The sequence below is a fragment of the Pseudonaja textilis genome, chromosome 3, assembly GCF_049901715.1.
Source record: "Pseudonaja textilis isolate UNSWEBS1 chromosome 3, rPseTex1.2, whole genome shotgun sequence".
Classification (NCBI taxonomy): Eukaryota; Metazoa; Chordata; class Lepidosauria; order Squamata; family Elapidae; genus Pseudonaja; species Pseudonaja textilis.
Window position 1 is genome coordinate 76298871 of NC_141992.1, and position 18013 is coordinate 76316883.

Below are 18013 nucleotides of genomic sequence, written 5' to 3' on the forward strand. Positions count from 1 at the left end.
TTTTAAGCCAAAGCTCCGGTGGGCTGGAACTTTACAGAGGCCTCGTCGACGGAAAGCCGCGCGGGTCAAAAAGCAAAGGATCGCGCGTTTTCCTGCCTTCTTTCCGCGGGTGGAGGGGAGAGGTGCTGTCCCCAGTTGTGTTTTAAAGGTGGGAGGCCTTAAAGCATATTTGCTAGGAAGGTGTTTGGATGAGCTCGGTGGGATTTAAATTCCAGCATACTCCTGTTGCATAGTTGTGCATTTTACTGCAACCAATTTTGGTCACCATACTACAAAAAAGATGTTGAGAGAGACCTTGGAAAAAGTTCAGAGAAGAGCAACTAAGATGATCAAAGAAGGCCTGCAGACTAAAGCTTACGAAGAACTGCTGCAGGATTTAGGTTTGGCTACTCTAAAGAAAGGAAGAATTTAGGGGCAACATGATAGCAGTATTCCAGGATTTGAGGGGTTGCCACAAAGAAGAGGGGGTCAAATTATTCTACAAAGCACCACAGAAGGCAGGACAAAAAAAAACAATGGTTGGAAACTAATCAAGGAGAGAAGCAAATTTGAATTAAGGAGAAACTTCCTAACAGTGAGGACAATTAAACAGTGGAACAGCTTGCCACCAGAAATCATGGATCTCTGGAGGTTTTTAAGAAGGTTCTAGATAGTTAACTGAAATGGTATAGGTTCTCCTGCTAGAGCAGGGGGCTGGAGTACAAGACCTACAAAGTCCCTTCCAGCTCATTCTATTCTAGCTATGGGTAATTTTCTGGTGACATTTTCTAGTGCATTGCATGGGGTAATGGGACTGCAGAGTTTGAATGCTGTTTATTTACTGGTTAAACCCAAGCAATAAAAAGGCAAAAGCAAATTGGAGGAGGGGGAGAGAGAGAGACTCCAGCTTAATTTATCCACTAACATAAAGTTCCTTGCAAAATATGCTGTGTATGTGTTGAAAGGTGTTAAAATGCCTTTCCTCCGAGGATTCGATTTTCCCACTGGGAGGGCTCCGGCGCAAGGATACACAAGCTTTCGTTAAAGCTATAAGCTCAGCTGCTTGGGCGCTGTGGGAGGGAGGAAGGGGGGAGGCCCAGATGATTTCCTGTAGGGAGGCTACAGCTGCTCTCGTTACTCTTTTTTTCTCGTGCATGTAGGAGGAACCATCTGTGAATAGTTCAGTGTCGGGGTTTTGTAGCGGGGTATCTGTTAAATCGGAGCGGGGTAATTCAGTGCCGTGCACTAAATGGAAGCAATCATGGAGATTACCTTCCTCCTGTTCTATGGGGAGCAGGGTAGCTGGGTTTAGAGTATTACATCTCTCAAACGTAATGTGATCAGAGGTAAAAAGTTCAGCTTCATATTGAGCCAAACGCTGCTGAGTAAAGGCTTGTGTCTGTCTCTTTAAGAGAATCGCAAAAACTTCATGGGGGACTTTTAGCAATAGTGGATGTCCTAGTACTAAATCCTTAGATCGTTTAACCAGTTCGACTGTAGCCGCCACGGCTCTTAAGCAGGGGACAGCCCCTTGAGCTACTGGATCTAGGGTTACAGAATAGTAACTGACTGCTCGATGTGTGTGTCCAAAAGGTTGTGTCAGAACGCCGGAAGCAACACCTAATTTTTCATGGATGAATAAGGTAAAAGGTTTCCTATAGTCAGGTAGCCTGAGTGCGGGGGCTGATGCCAGGGTTTGTTTTATGGTCTGAAGTATTTTGTCCAAAGGTTTGGATCATTCAATAGGGTCCAGCATGTTTTTGCCTGTTAGTTGAATGAGAGGTCGGGCTAATTCTCCAAACGAGTGGATCCATGGGCGGCAGAAGCCCAGTACTCCCAGCAAGGCTCTGACCTGTCGTTTTGTCTGGGGTGGTTTCATGGCTAAAATGGTTTCTACCCAGTTAGGGGCCAGTCTTCTAATTCCTGGTGCAATAATGTAGCCCAGATATGTTATTTCTTGTTTTAAATATTGCAATTTGGAAGGGGAGGCTTTGTGCCCTCTTTCTGCCAGGGCTTCAAGTAAGTATAGGGTGTCTGTTTTACATGCTAGCTTGGTCTGAGATGCCAGCAGTAAATCATCAACATATTGGATCAAAATGGACTGTTGTGGTAAGGAAATGGAGGAGAGGTCTGCCTTTAATATTTCTGAGAATAGGGTGGGGGACTCAGTATAGCCTTGTGGCCATCGAGTCCAAGTATACTGTTGGTCTTGCCAGGTAAAGGCAAATAGATATTGGGATGCTGGGTCCACCAGAATGCTAAAAAAAGCAGAGCACAAATCTATGACAGAAAAATAGGTGGCTGAGCCTGGCGCCTCGGTGATTATAGTTGATGGGTTAGGTACTATGGGGGCTCTTGGTATCACGTGATCATTTATGAGCCTTAAATTGTGCACAAATCTAAAGATGGGGTTTCCATCTTTGTCTACTGTAGATTTCTTCACCGGAAAAATGGGGGTGTTGCAGGGAGAGGTACATTTAATGAGAACTCCTTGCTTTAGGTATGCTTGTATTAATTTCTTTATGGGGAGAATTGCCTCTGCAGGGATTTTGTACTGGGGCACGCATGGAGGTGGTCCATGTTTCACTTGGATAGTAACAGGTGTTGCTCCTTTAAGTAGTCTCACTTCTGATGCATCCCAGCCCCATAAGGAGGGTGGCAGGCTTTTTAAATCTTCATGAAGCCCCATGTTGCTGGTTATCAGCATGATTGTCTTGTGCGTGCCTTTTCCCGGGATTTCCAATTGCAGGCCCTGTTTGCCACATGTTATGGTAGCTCCCATTTTACATAGGAGATCCCTTCCTAGTAGGTATAGAGGAGACTGGGGGCAAATAGTGAATGCATGGTCTACTGTGAAAGGTCCTAGTTCTACTGGTACGTTGTGGGTAAATTCTACAGGGATTATTTCCCCCCCCCACACACTCCCATTATGCTATCCCGAGCCCCTTCAGCCACTGAAGCTTTATATGGTGGTTCAGTAATTAATGAGGAGGTGGCTCCAGTATCAACTAAGCAATTGTATTTCTTTTCTCCTATTAGAATGGTGACAATGGGTTCCCCTTCAGGGCCGTTTTTTAGGGGGATAGCCAGCCCGTTAAAGGTAGCCATGAATTCAGTGCTTTTTCATGTTCTAGTTAGGAAAGGGGTAGGTCATGTTCTCTTCTTTGCTCCCATTGATGTCTATTGTTATGATTTATTGGAGGAAAAGGAGTGCTGGGTGGTGCCTGATGATTAAAGCTTTGTTGTTCAGTGTAATGGACTGGATTATTGCCTGGCCTCATGTTTCTAGGTGGTGGGTGATACTGGTTGCGGGAAGGGTGTTGCCTGCATTGTCTGCTGAAATGACCTTTCTGTCCGCATCTATAGCAATGCTGGCATTTGCCTTGTAACCATCCAGCTTTATCGCAATGCCAGCATTTCCTTGAATTATAGGGGGTTTTACCTGGCGTTTGTCTGGCATTAGATTGCATTACAGCAAACATTTTTAAGTCTTCCTGTCTTCCAGTCCGCCTCTTTCTATCTTTCTTCTCCTCTTTCAGCTTGTCTCTTTGATCATAGACAAAGTTAGTGATCCTGCACAACTCTGCTATTTCTAAGATTGGCCAGTTAGAGACGAAGCGGTGGAAATGGTCTTTGATATCCACGGTGGACTAGTCCATGAAGGCTGAAGTTAAAATCCTTTGGTCCTTCAGGCAGCTAAGGTCTAGGTGGGCATATGCAATAGCTGCTTCTGACAGGCGGACCCAAAAGGCATCAGGGTTTTCCTTTTCTCTTTGTGTTGTTTTTTGAAATTCTGACCAGTTTAAAAGCTTTTTACCTATTTTCTCTAAAGCTTCTAGTAAGTTATCTTTTGCTCTTGTGTATTCATCCCAGTGATTGGTATCACTATGGTCCCAATCAGGGCGATGTACTGGCCATGCGATGCGGGCTGGGGCTGTCTGTCCAGGGATAGTTGGTAGTTTAGCTATTAGGTCTTTTTTTTTCAATCAGTTTTAATAGTTCATCTTTCGTTAGAAAGACTTATAGCAGCTGGGTCATATCACCCTAGGATGGATTATGGCTGTCTATGATAGATTTCAGGGTTTGAATTACTGTTTGAGGATCAGCCTTGAAAGCTGGGGTATCCTTTTTCCAGATGACCAAGTCAGAGGCAGAGAAGGGAGTGTGGGTAAAAACGTATTCTAGTTGTCCCCTATTTCTGCCTGGCACTGGTTTGCTTAAAAGGGGAGCCATAATCCGTTCCTCAGTCTTTCCTTCCAGGGAATGGGTTTCAGACTTTGCTTGATCTTTTCCCTGAGTCAGGTCTTTGGTCCTAGCCATTTCAGCCCAGCAGTACCAATAGGGTATTTGGCTAAGTTTAATGCGTGTTCTAAGTGCTTTCAGGGTTTTATAATCTAAAGTACTGCTATCAGGTCAAATTTGTCTACCCGTGTCATCTCGCAATAAAGCCCACTTTTTGCAAATTCTTTTTGCTTCTTTTTTATTCATTCCAGTCAGGACAAGCACTTGCCTTTCATCCCAAGCCTCAAGTAATTTATCCAAGGGGGTCTCTTCCATTGCCCTCGAGCTATAACTTCCCATATTCCCTACCTGATGTGGGGATTACTTTGGTTTAGCCGGGCTACAGCCGTCAGTTTTCAGACAAAAAAGGTCTGGAAAGGACTCCGGTTTCCCTACACACAGAGTACGGGCCCCTTTCTTTTAGGGAAACTCAGCCATCAGTTTCAAGACCCTCCCTAAACAATGGGGATCTCGGAGGACCGTCTGCCCCCTAGCAGCACCGGTACGGGCCCCTTCCCACACTCAGCCATCAGTTTTCAGATCTCCCTTAAAGGTGGGGATCTGGAAGGACCTACTCTGCTTTTTAGACAAACTATTTCCAATTCTGTTTGCCAGCAGCTGGTACGGGCCCCTTCTAAATGCACTGGGCTTTGCTTGCGGGATGCACCGGGACTATTTCTCCTCTGCTTTTTATTTATTTCCTAACACCAGTTTCTTTTTGCAGCCCGCTCGGTTTTTCTTATGTCCTTCAGAAGGACTCACATTCCGTGGTCACCCCTTGTGTTCCGAAATCCAGCCGGTCACAGCTTGTTTTTGAGCTAGCAGCTGGCTGAGGTGCGGCTGGCAATCACGGAGGAGGTGAGGTCCCGCTGTTTCCACAGAGAAAACCCACAATCACACACCTGGTACACTCACGCTTCCACTCCCCTCCCTAGTAAGATTATAAATTTGAAGCGGTACTCACCTGCTTTCAAGCAGCTGTTGAGCGGAAAAGCCCAAGGACTCCCTTTACTACCCTTATGCCTTCCAGGCTGGGTCCATGGATGTTGTCCCTGGACAAAGAAGGTCCACGCCGGCTGGGTTTGGATCTGCAGGCCCAGTCCGGTGGCAGGGTTGGCTGGGAAACCTTTGTGGCCACCAATTATTGAAAAGTGTTAAAATGCCTTTCTTCCAAGGATTCGATTTTCCCACTGGGAGGGCTCCAGCGCAAGGATATGGACAACTGCTTGAAAGCTGGATCTTTTTATTTTTCAGGAAGGCGAGAGATAGCGAGAAGTCTACGTTCCTGAGCTAGCTACCTTCGTATGGTAAGTCCCTGATTTTTATACCCTTTTCTCCTTTTGTGTGTGAGTGCCTGTATTTGTATTTTAATGTTTTAAGTCCTGTCAGGGTTTGTCTTTATTCCCGCCGGAGGGCAAACTCCACAGGGTGCGGAAGGCTAACTTTGCGGGGTGGTTTGATTCTATTATCGGTTTCTTCCTAATCTCTTTTAGCTTTACAATGGTTTCTTATATTTGTTTTGTGGCAATCTCCTGTCTGTCTCCTTTGTAATTTATATATATGTTTGTATCTTTTGTCTGTTTGTTTTGCTGATTTGGCATGTCTTGTGTTTGTAAGGGTTTTCTTTTCTTATTTCTCTAGTTTTCTTAATTATTTGGGCTTTTGTCTAAAGGGCTTCTTTAATACCTTTTATTTGATTCCTTTTCCTATGTAAGTTTGTTTTATGGCTGGCCTGATGTTCCCTTTGGGCTTTTCCTGCTTGAGTGACACCATTGTCTTCGTGAAGTTCCCTTTCCACATATGTATGTATGTATATGTGTGTGTGCGCGCATAGTATCTATGATGATAATTAGGAGACAGTTTTTGACCACTGACCACTGCCTGGACAAGCCTGCAGTTTTCTTAGCATGATTTCAAAAGTGGTTTTCTTCCTTCAAAGCAACCCAGATGGCTTGTGCCTGGGACAGGACTAGAACTCACAGAAATAATATTTAAGACTTATTCCATTATACCTCCCATTCTGTCAAACTTAGGTCAAAGCTCACTAGGTGCAATGAAATTCACACCCATTCAGTTAGTGAAAATACACACATTGGTAGGATATGCTACCCAGTGATTTGCAGGATAACATTAATTCTGAGAATACATATTTCCCGCCTTTATTATTTTTACAAATAACTCAAGGTTGCAACAAACACATTCAACATACTTTCATCCTCCTATTTAAAGACAGTTAAACTGGGAGAAAGTGACTGCCCCAAAGTCATCCAGCTGGCTTTCATGGCTAAGACGGGACTTGAACTCACAGTCTCATACTTTCTAGACTAGTGCTTTAAGCATTAGACCAAACTGGCTCTCACGTACATATGAACACTTATGCAAGACTTATCTTGCTGACCTTGTGATTTATTTATTTTTTTGCCATCTTGGTGACAGAATTAGCTAGGAGCATATACAACTGACCTTAGACCAGGGGTGTCAAACTCGTGTTGTCACAGTGGCATGTGATGTATCGTGACTTTTTTCCCTTTGCTAAATTGGGTGTGGCCAGTGTGTGACACATCCAGCCCGCAGGCCATGAGTTTGACAGTCCTGCCTTAGACGCAAGACAGAATAAATGCATAGTGTTCTGACCCAGCCTTCACAAGCAATAAGAAACTGCTTACTCATGAGTAACACAACCCCTTTTTTTATTTAAGTCAGGGAAGCAATAGTTTTATTTAAGTCAGGAAGCGTTGGATAAACAAAACCAAAAGTAATGAGTCACAAATGAAAGTCTTTTCCCCTTCTAAAAACAGGGCAATAGTCTCTGTTCAAATCGGCTGAGGCAAATTCTGCCCCTCTATTTCCCAGCAAGGACATTCCATTGACACTTCAAATACAGAGCAATTAGTCCCAACAAACCTGGTTCTGGAAAAGGAATCCAATGTGATTGATGTACCCTGGAAAATGAACAGTTTTCTGCAACAACCAGCCACTCCCAACCCCCTGCTATTTATTTCACAGCCAGGCAGGGTCTGGTTAGTGTTTATGTCTTCTTTTCCCTGAGAGCCGGCTTATTGCTTTCCATTGCTCTCCTCTCCTTTCCTCTCTATACATAAGCGCATCTGGGATGGGACCCATCTATTCCTCCCCCTAACTCAGCTCAGGCCCCGAAGACACCTGCCTCTCCACCTACAGGATGGAAGGTCCCAGTTCTGCATCTGCCTCTAATCCTGCTTCCTCATCAGAGCCTTCCAAAGGCTCCAAAGCTGGCCCAGACTCCCCCTCAACCTCGCCTGACTGTTGCTAGCTCTGCTGGCAGCCGACGAGCCACAACACACAGTTGCATGATGGTGCAGGTTAATGCATCTAAAAGTGAGCTGCATTTAACTTAACTTCTGTGTAAATATGCATATGGTTGTTCTGGAAGGCAGTCCCATGCATTTTGTAAGAAGAGCACATAGGAAATAACTTCCAAGTACAAACGCAAAAGAACAGATGTGCTATCTAAATTAGGCAACAATTAGTTGGTCAGCAACTAAAGGAACAGGACAATCAAGTCAGAGGAGGGAGGACTCTATACAATGAGATATGCTTTCTATAAGGGGGATTACACCTCCCTCCCTCAATTCTCTGGGAAGTGGTATATGGTTCCCACATTGTGCTTAAGTCTATATTCTTCTGTGCTAGCATCGGTAAATTCTTTTGTTGGGACTCCTTCTATACAATCTGCTTTCCATTTCCTCTTGCAGGCTATGGGGAATGAATCATACTGTCATGGGGAAATCACTAAGCATTAGCAACCAAACTGACTCAGTGTATGATAGACAGCCAGTTTGGTATGATTGTGAAAGGTGCTGGCCTACAAGTCAGGAGACTGTGAGTTCTAGTCCCAGCATAAGCATGAAAGGCAGCTGGATGATTTTGAGTCAGTCATTCTCTCTCAATCCAATGTTACCTCACAGGGTTGTTGTTACAGAGAAAACAGGCAGGAGTATTAGATATGTTTGTTTGCATTTTAAAAAGCAGGATCAAAATGTAAGAACAATAGTAACTTTACCATATGTTCACATTTTTTTTCCTTACCCGTGTTATTTTCCTTCTTTAGTTAAACAAGAAAATGAAGAAATCCACTCATCTATTATATTTCTATGTTAGGTTTATTGTTTTTTGCACATTTATAAAATCAATGAAAACAAATAATCAGATAAGATTTATGACTAAGTAGTTTTGGTGATTTCTTAAGTAAATCAATTTTTCATTCCACAAAATTAGTTGACAATTCTTAACAGGTCCTCAAAGAATATTATAACATAAATTATAATAATTGGAAACAGCCTGCTACGACAGATGACACATCTCATTTTGTGAACTTAAGCAAGATCAAAGGCAGGGTGGGCTTCGGCCAGTTTACACCGGTTCGGGCGCACTGGATGTAAATTTTACATCCAGGTGAGTAAACCAGTAGTTCTGACGACTGGCTGGCCCCGTCCCTCCTCACGCAGCCCGTTTTGGATCCCAGGGGGTGTGTGGAGCCTAGGGAGGTGGAAAACGGGCCTCCCAGAGACCCACGGAAGACAAAAATTGGCCTATTTCCGGCCTCCAGAGAGCCGCCGGAGCCTGGGGAGGTTGAAAATGGGCCCTCCACAGCCCATTTTCGCTCCCAGGATGGTACAGGGGGCCGGCTAGGCCACACCCATCATGGCCACGCCTACCCAACAAGCAGGCAGAGAACCGATTGTTAAATTATTTGAAGCCCACCACTCATCAAAGGGCTTATCTAATTTACACAAGATGGGGAGATGAAAACTCAGACTCTAAAGTAATTTGGCTTTTTTCTAGAATAATTCATTATATTTCTTTTATATTCTTTCCATTACATTATTGCAGCTGAGAGGATGAAGAAGCGAAAAGCTAGGAGTGGCACTCCCACCCTCCCATGCACTTTTTGGTCTTTTATCCTCTCAGCTGATTTCTTTTTGGAGGCTTTTTTCCCCTCCTCTCAGCTGATCAGAGGCTTTTTTTTAAGTACCTGTTCAGCCGAACCGTTAAAACTGGTAGCATACCACTACTGATTCTCTACTGTCAAATACCAGTTTATGCTGATATTTTTGAATGACGAAAGACAAAAAGAAACTATCTGCCATGCAATAAAAGCAAAATATCTTTTGCTAGCTAATGGAACACAGTAGTTTAAAATCCAAGTGTTTCTCAAAGTTGGCAGTTTTAAAACATGTGGACTTCAACTTCCAGAATTCCCCAGTCAGGGAGTTGGAAATCCCTGTGTCTTAAAGTTGCCAGCTTTGAGAAACACTGCTTTAGAATAATATTTATATATTTTATTGAAGAATATTAAAAATTAGATAGAATTATTCTGAACTTGTTTTTAAAAATGCTATTAGTTTGGAGGGTACCAATATCAACACTTTTCAATTATTAATGCTAAATATCCAGCAGATGGCAGCATAATGCAATCTTTAAAAACATAATTTGTTAGGTTGTTTTTTTTCTTTCGGATGATAGAAGCTTCTTTACTTCTAGGTCATTGTTTCTTCCAATTCTTCAGAATCATTTCTGCTGCATCTAATGTGCTGTCTTTCTGCCAAGAAAGAATGTCATGAAGATTAAAATCTACGTTCATTCATGATATAAGATATTAAAGAGCAGAGGTGGGGGGCGGAGTGATTTGTTACTATAAATGTCATATAACAAACTAGTAATTCAGTTTATTCATGATAAATAAATGGTTGTCAATGATCCAGCTGTTACTCAAGGAATCACCAGCAATATGCACATTCTCAAATGGAGTCATGAAAAACAGAAATTTACTAGGAAGATAATGACCGTATTCAACAGTCTACTCCTGAAAAGTCTTCCATATTGAAATGAACATTTTTACATCAAAACAGCATTTTGTTTCTAAGCAGCATTTTTGGACTTAGAAAAAGCACAAATAATGTTATTGCAAATGTTATAAATATGATATGGAAATAATAGTAGCAGTATTTGAAAATTTCATGGTTAAATTAGAAAAAAAGGAAATTCTGTAAGATCAATAGACTGTAGAACTTACTTTGATGAAGCAAAAGCGTATATATTTTTCAAATTGACCTTTAGTTTCTGGGCCACAAAATGGAGTCAGAGGAATAGCTGACAGTTTCTGAAAAAATAAAATAGAATTACAAGCTTACGGTACATTAAAAAGGATTTTGTATGTGGCAACTATTTAAATCAGGGGTGCCAAACTCAATTTCATTGAGGGCCACATCAGGATTGGGTTTGACCTTGGAGGGCTGGTGGGGGCGTGGCCATGGTGAGCATGCCCATGGTGGGTGTAACATGGGACAGCACCTCTGCAGACCTAGTTTTATAAACTTATAAAAATAGGGAGGCGTACATTTCTGTGATTTTGTTTTTTTACTATTTACTTGATCTACTTGATCACCTTATGAAAGACCAGATCAAGAAACTGACTCCATAGGAAGACTAGAACTATAAAATTGTTGACATAGGCTATAGTAGCAGAACTCTGCAAGCCTGAAAGGTAAAATATTTTACCTTTTCTCCCTTTTATAACCTTCTGAGTCAAGGACGGCCTCCTGGACCACTCTGGAGGCTCCATTTTGGACCCGGAAGGCCTCCTGGGCAACTCTAGGAACCCCATTTACTCCAGAGGCCCCGTTTGAGGCCTGGACAGCCTCCTGGGCGACTCCAGAGGCTCCATTTTGGACCTGGAAGGCGTCCTAGACAATTCTGGAGGCCAAAAGCGGTTGTGGTGGGGGCACATACACCCAACCTGCACCTCATTTTTGCTAGCGGAGGCACCGGCAAGCCGATCCTTTGCTATTTCCAGACCGGCCCCGCAGGCTAGATCTAAGCACTCTGCAGGCTGGATCCAGCTCTCGGGCCTTGAGTTTGACACCCCCAATTTAAATGAAGTTTTTAAATATTGAATTTTACTTCCATTTTTGCTTATGCTAAGGAAGCGCTTTTCTACGCTAAATGCCAAGGTCCACAATTGGGGATAAAAAAGTTCTGCACATTTATGGACATATAACTTTTCACTCTGCACCTCTATATCGGGATTACCCATTTCAATTTTATTTAAAATATTTTAGTTGGATATGAAATAGGAAGAAAAAAGAAACCAGAACCTACCTTAGATTTAATCATCCATTTCACAAATTTATAATCATAAGGTTTCCCTTTTTCCATGTCAGACAGATCTATACCTTTAAAAAATAAATAAATAACATTATTTTCCAATTCCGAAACATCAAGTAGGACAATTCCACCTTTTTGCAGATATACAAAATCAATCTAAGCTGGGTAAATAATATGGGAACTATATCATTGGATTCCTTTCCTTATGTCTCCTCTGAAGCCGTATACTAAGTTACCAGATCCCAACATTTTCCTTTTATGCAGACCACCAGTACATAGAAATATTTTGAGGACCTACCATACAAATTAATGGCCTGGCACTTAAGAGGATCATAGTGTACTTCTACAGGACACTGTCATGAAGTCATCAACCTGAATATTTTCTCATTTACTGTCCCAAGCCTTGAATCCAGAACTCAGGTAGCCTTCATTACAGGTAGTCCTCAACGTACAACCATTTGTTTAGTGACTGTTCAAAGTTGAAAAAAGTGATTTGTGACCATTTTTCACACTTAATGACTGTTGCAGCATCCTGATGGTCATGTGATCAATTTCAAGCACTTGGCATGTATTTATGAGAGCTGCACTATTCCCCGATCGCTATTTGTAACCTTCCCAGCCAGCTTCTGGCAAGCAAAGTCAATGGGGGAATCCAGTTTCGCTTCATGACCGCATGATTCACTTAATAACTGCAACGATTCACTTAACAACTGTGGCAAATGGGACAAAACTCACTTAACTGCCTGGCTTAGCACCAGAAATTTTGGGCTAAATTGTAATCACCTGTATAGATTTCTTTCTCCTATTACCTTTCTGATGCAGCTTCAATTCTGCTGAAAACAACCTCCTCCCAGCTATAAATGAAGAATGTCACTAACCTAGTGTGGACACATCAACAATCATAAAATATCCTCCCTCGGGAATAACAGGCTTCAGTCCAACTTCCAGAAACATCTGAGCCATTCGGTTCCGTTTCCTTTCCAGCTCTCTAGGCAAGGAGTAGAAATAGCATTCTGGATCATCCATGCGTTTGAAATCTAGCAAAAAGCTTTGGGCTACAGCCTCCTGAAAAGCCAAACACATTAAGAAAAAGTTGAAATAATCAACATAAACCGAAGACACCTATGAGATCTGGGTTTAATGATAACAATGTTATCTTTAAAGCTCAAAATTGTGATTGTTTTTCACTAAGAGTGCCCACCAAAATAGATGTTCCATTAACAAGAAACACATCAGCCCAGCGGACATTCTTCTATTGTTGGGCTACATTTGTTTGAAGCCTTGTTTTCTTTCAACCCTCAGCCTCGTTATTTTAATTAATTCAATATGTATCTGTGTTCAACTTTTGTCAATAATATTATTCCAAATTGTTTAACCAGGATTATGGTTTTAGGATAATATAAAATTATGAAGGGATCTATACTGTTTCATAAGTTTTAATTAGAGATAAAATCTAGACTATTCACATTCTTCTTCCTTGCCAAAGGAAGAAGCTCCAGAATACTTATGAAATTTAAATCTAACTGCAAACATACAGAACACTACACTCTAATATAAAGGTTGGATTAAGTGATGCTTTAGCATGTTATAGAGGGACGTGGTGGCTCAGTGGCTAAGACACTGAGCTTGTCGATCGGTCGGCAGTTCGAATCCCTAGCACCGTGTTAACGCAGTGAGCTCCTGTTACTTGGCCCAGTTTCTGCCAACCTAGCAGTTCGAAATCTTGTAAAAATGCAAGTAGAAAAATAGGGACCACTTTGGTGGGAAGGTAACAGCGTCCCGGGCACCTTCGGCATTTAGTCATACCAGCCACATGACCATGGAGATGTCTTCGGATAGCGCTAGCTCTTCAGCTTTGTAACGGAGATGAGCATTGTCCCCTAGCGCTGGAAACGACTAGCATGTATGTGCGAGGGGAACCTTTACCTTAGCATGTTAAAATTGTCTATAAAACTACTGGATAAATTTAAAATTGTCTTACTGGATATAATTGTCTATAAAACTACTGGATAAGTTACACATTAGCAAAATATTGCAAAATGATGCTCTATTCTACCTATTTCTGTCCATTTTCATTTTCTCAGATAACAGAGAAATGGTTATTTATTCCAATGCTGATTAACACTGGGCCTATGCATTAAAGAACCCACCTACTGTTATTATTTAGTGTATGGCATATCTTATATTGATTTACAATATATGTTAATATTTCACATAGATTAATAAAACACAATAAAACGTAAATGTTAAGAAGATCTATCTTCAAATATGTCTAGGCCATGTAACCACTGAAACACAGCATCTTTTATATGAGAAAAAAAACTCAGATAACCCACTTACAATTTGCATCCATACATTTCTTTCTAATCCATTTTAAATCCTTTCCATATTTCTGACCTCCCAAAGGGTGCAGGATGTTTTACAAAAACATCGTTTCCTTGTATGCTTTTGTACTTACTTGTAATGGAGTTGGGCATGTATAAATGGTATTTTGTTGAACGACCTGCAAGTGTTTTATCAGATGTGAGGGACCAATAGACCAACCAAGCTGAAAGATAAAATATGCATTACTTGTTGATTGTTTTCTTATATTTACAAAACAATGCATGCTAGGAAGCTTTCAGGCATTCCCTCCTTTCATCTATGTCATGATATATATACACTGTGCCTATTTTGCAGATAAATTCATAGAAGTTATAATATACAAAAAACATTTATTTGCCCACACAAACCCCATCAGTCATTGATAGGCAACTGATACACTTAGAGAAGAATTTTCTTTCAGCTGATGAAAAATTTTCTCCCTAAATCTTTTAGGAAGTTATTATTGGGTAGTGGAAGATAATAGAATCAGAGATTCTATAGTTAACTCTTTATTTAAATAGATACTTTAAAAAAAAACCCACCAAGCTACATTTTCTAGAATTAAACATCTATTTTATAAATAAGTGTCATATATAATGATTTCAAAAAACAAATATACATACTTTACATCATTTATGTCTTTATAAATCTTCACAACAGCTGTAAATGTTCACATATTAAAATTCCCCTATGGTCATGCCCATTTGAGACTTAATAGAGATCTGAAAGTTTATTTGTATACATATGGGATTTATATATGGGATTTCCTCAATTTTCATTTCTCAATGCAACCTTTCATGATGTATTTTACTATAGTGGTAATGTCCCAAATCTCACCAGTATATTTTCAATACAATTGTGAAGATCAAAATGCCATGCAGAAACATGGTCTAAAATTAGATTGTTTTTCATTCAGTAGTACCCATCTTTAAATTCAAATTAGAACTACCATATGAAATATACAGATGGATATATATTGCTATGTCAGATTGATAATAAAAAATATCTTTAAGTTCAGTTCTTGCCAGCCTTTAATTTTTTAAAATCTTTGGGTTTATATAATTTGCAAATATTGGTCTGCATTCCCTAGTGTCAAGGTTCTAATTCAACACTACCTCAATATATGAATTTTCATGGAAGTAATTTCTAACTAAGTCCATTACCTTCCAGCCAGTTACGCTGTATGTTTTTCCAGCGCTTCCTATTGTTATTGTTCTCTCCCACATTCCAGGCAAAGTAGCTGTTCATATTAAAACAAGTTAATTGATATTTTATTTATGAAGATTTATATTTTGCCCTTCTGATACATGTTCACCATTCAGAAATTACATTCTGCAGAGATTCCAAATTTCACTTTACAAACAGATATCCATTAAAATGACAGGGTAGAAATAATTGTATTTATGATCAATAAAATAAGTTCAGAGCTGTTAAGTAATGAACTGGAAGAAAAATATCTGACAAGATAAAATTATTTTTCTAAAGTTCACAAGTATATGCATAATAAAAGCTTTCTATAATACAAATTAGCACTGAATTAAATCAGTCTTAAATGGCCACCCCCCAGATATGAATTGGCTAGCTATTTGGGGAACCCCAAAACATTTGGAATGAATGGGGAAGTCAGCCTCAAAACTGGCTATTCTATTTTAGCAGTAGATTTAAATAGGAAGGTTATCATGGCACATTTGTTATACGAAGCAACAGACTGAACTCATTTTCATATACAATCAGATTCAAAAATAATATCAGTAAGAAGACAACATACAGATTCACATCAATACTATCCCTATGGATCTATCAGGAAAATTCTCATTTACAATATGCATTAAATTTGTCAGCACAACTTCCATTTTGCACAAGGCAGGTAAGAAAAAATGATTTACTATTCTACACGAGAGGAAACTATCTTGATGACAGCACAAAGATGTACTGATTCCGTGTACTATCACTCATAGTCTCTATTAAGAGTATTGGAGAATTATAACTGATGTTGCAAATTGATGCAATATTCATTTTCATGATACATGTGTCACTTCAATTGATAGAATATAAGAAACTTAATACAACTGTCTCTAGGGAGAGGATTTATGTTCTCTTCCCTGTATAAACTTCACGTACAAAATAAATAAGCTAAAGAAAAATCGCTTTGTAGAAAAAAAAGGGAGGAATAGTTTGCTCATTTTGTAAACATAACTGTCATTTATACCTAGGTTTTACAGTCTGAAACTGTTCCATGGGATTTGCTTAAAAGTGGCCAAGAACAAAGAAGTGTACATGAGCAAGAACTTCATCCGAAATATTTTATACTGAATTTTCTATGCAATCTATGCAATGCAATAAAAATGCCTGAGATTGATTTATTTATACACAAACCCTTTACACAAAATACAGAAAAATAAATGTGACATTCTTTACATACAATCTTATAAAATAAGAATGAAAGAGTATTTGCTGATTTTACCTCTTCACCCAGGCCTTTGGCAAACATGATCGATGTTTCCCTTTTTTTCTTTTCATTTGTTCCCATCTGGAGTTGGTATCTCAACCATCTTCGTTTTGCAATGTTTTTGTTCTTATTTTTAGGTTTTTAACTATTTGTAAACCTCCCAGATCACAGCATATCAATTTAATTGAATAAATGGTAGTAATACCAATGAAAATATTCCATTAATTTTGCCAACAAGCAGTTTTCAATTCCCATTTAAAGATAAAATTTTGTTGATGATTTGCAGCGCATAATAAATACCAAACCTATTATGGGTTATACAAACAGAAGGAAGCGACAGGCTCCCCCATTGCTGATGCATTTAAACTGAGGCATATAGCCATCTCTCAGAAATATTCCTGCGCTGAACCAAGGGTTCAAACTTCTCCTTCCAACTCTTATTATTTTATGAAAATAATTTCGCATTCGGAGATCCAGCTTTAATGGCGTGAAAGCTTTCATAGACATTTCAATGAATGTATGGTTTCATTTTACAGCAATACGGTCACTCTGGTTTTCTTTTTGTAATTCTCATGTATCCCTGCCACCGCTTCATTATTTTTTTTTTCCATTAAAAAGCAGCTAAGGAGAAAAAAAATGGAATGGCTGCAAAGAATCTTTTGACTACTGGGACAAAGCACTCTTTGTGTGGAACCATCCAAAGTGGATGAAAGTAATGAAGCTTGAATGGCTCAGACACACAACAGATAAGTATATCCAAAGTCTACCTACACCTCCAATGCCAGGAAAAAAGATGGAAAGAAAAAGAATTTCATCCAGATAGAATGAAAAAAAAAAAGTCTCCAAAAACTGTAAGCTTTGAAATATATGCTATAAAAATAACTGGATAGATACACCCATTTTCTGATATCAACTGAATCAAACCTTGCAAATCACTTCATCCCACCTACTGGGAGAATGTATATCGAATTAGAACTGATGGAGTTTAAAGTACTAAGAGTAAATCACTGTCGAGAGCAGAATGTCATGCTCTAATCATTTTGCAACTATATGTTTTGGGGCTCTGCCAGCAGGAAGAAAATTAGGACTTAAAATATTCAGTTACCTTTGGAGAAGCCAAACAGTAATTCATCAGCACAATTTGATCATATCAAATAATGTTTGAATGAGTTTGTCTGGGCTCAGAAACTACACAGGGTCAGATTTGATTACTACCTGGAAAAAAAAAATCACTAGAAATCTGTAAACTAGATTGGGAAACCTTTGAAGAAGGCAATGTGACAAGACCCTGCTGCATATCTGCAAAGAAAACCATGTTGATGTATGCATGTAATCATCCCCAGGAGCTCAACTCAGCTAGAGAGCTTATTTCATTGAATTATGTAATGTTTACATATCTAACAATAACATTTCATTGAATCATATGACTTACTTTAAGTCAGATACTTAATATATTTCAACTTTAACATTATTTTCTGAAGCGTGTGCTTTTTGCTTTTTTGAAAAAAATTTTGCTGTAACTAACAGGCAATATTTCTTTAAGTAAGCTGGGCCAGACAGAATGGGACATCTCCACCCAACCAACTTTCCCTGGCCATCTCGCTATGGCTGTCTCACCTCAGCCAACTCCAGAGGTGGTATTCAGCCGGTTTGGACCAGTTCCGGCGTACCGGTAATGGAAATGTTGAGTAGTTTGGAGAACCAGTAAATACCACCTCTGGCTAGCCCCGCCCACTCGCCCCCGCAGTTTCCTGTCCTATATTGCCTTGCGGAATGCCGCGACTCAGCTGAAGT

The 18013-nt window shown here is 40.0% G+C and overlaps 1 protein-coding gene and 1 long non-coding RNA gene across 6 annotated transcripts in view; one reads left to right on the top strand and one right to left on the bottom strand.

Annotated features, from left to right (window-relative positions):
• The first annotated feature begins 1048 nt into the window (after positions 1–1048).
• Positions 1049–16846, top strand: LOC148126173 (uncharacterized). The gene is made up of 3 exons (XR_015742910.1): positions 1049–1622; positions 5515–5567; positions 15984–16846. It is a non-coding gene; the product is annotated as an uncharacterized LOC148126173 (long non-coding RNA).
• KYAT3 (kynurenine aminotransferase 3) overlaps positions 8456–18013 on the bottom strand; it is a 37779-nt gene continuing 28221 nt past the window's right edge. For all 5 annotated transcript variants that reach the window (XM_087930139.1, XM_026700283.2, XM_026700284.2 and 2 more), the window contains 6 exons: positions 14934–15010; positions 13865–13954; positions 12285–12471; positions 11401–11474; positions 10316–10402; positions 8456–9841 (listed from right to left, as the gene is read on the bottom strand). In XM_087930139.1, coding sequence (XP_087786265.1) covers positions 9785–9841; positions 10316–10402; positions 11401–11474; positions 12285–12471; positions 13865–13954; positions 14934–15010 — 572 coding nt within the window. In that variant the 3' untranslated portion in view covers positions 8456–9784. The remainder of the gene's footprint in view (positions 9842–10315; positions 10403–11400; positions 11475–12284; positions 12472–13864; positions 13955–14933; positions 15011–18013) is intronic.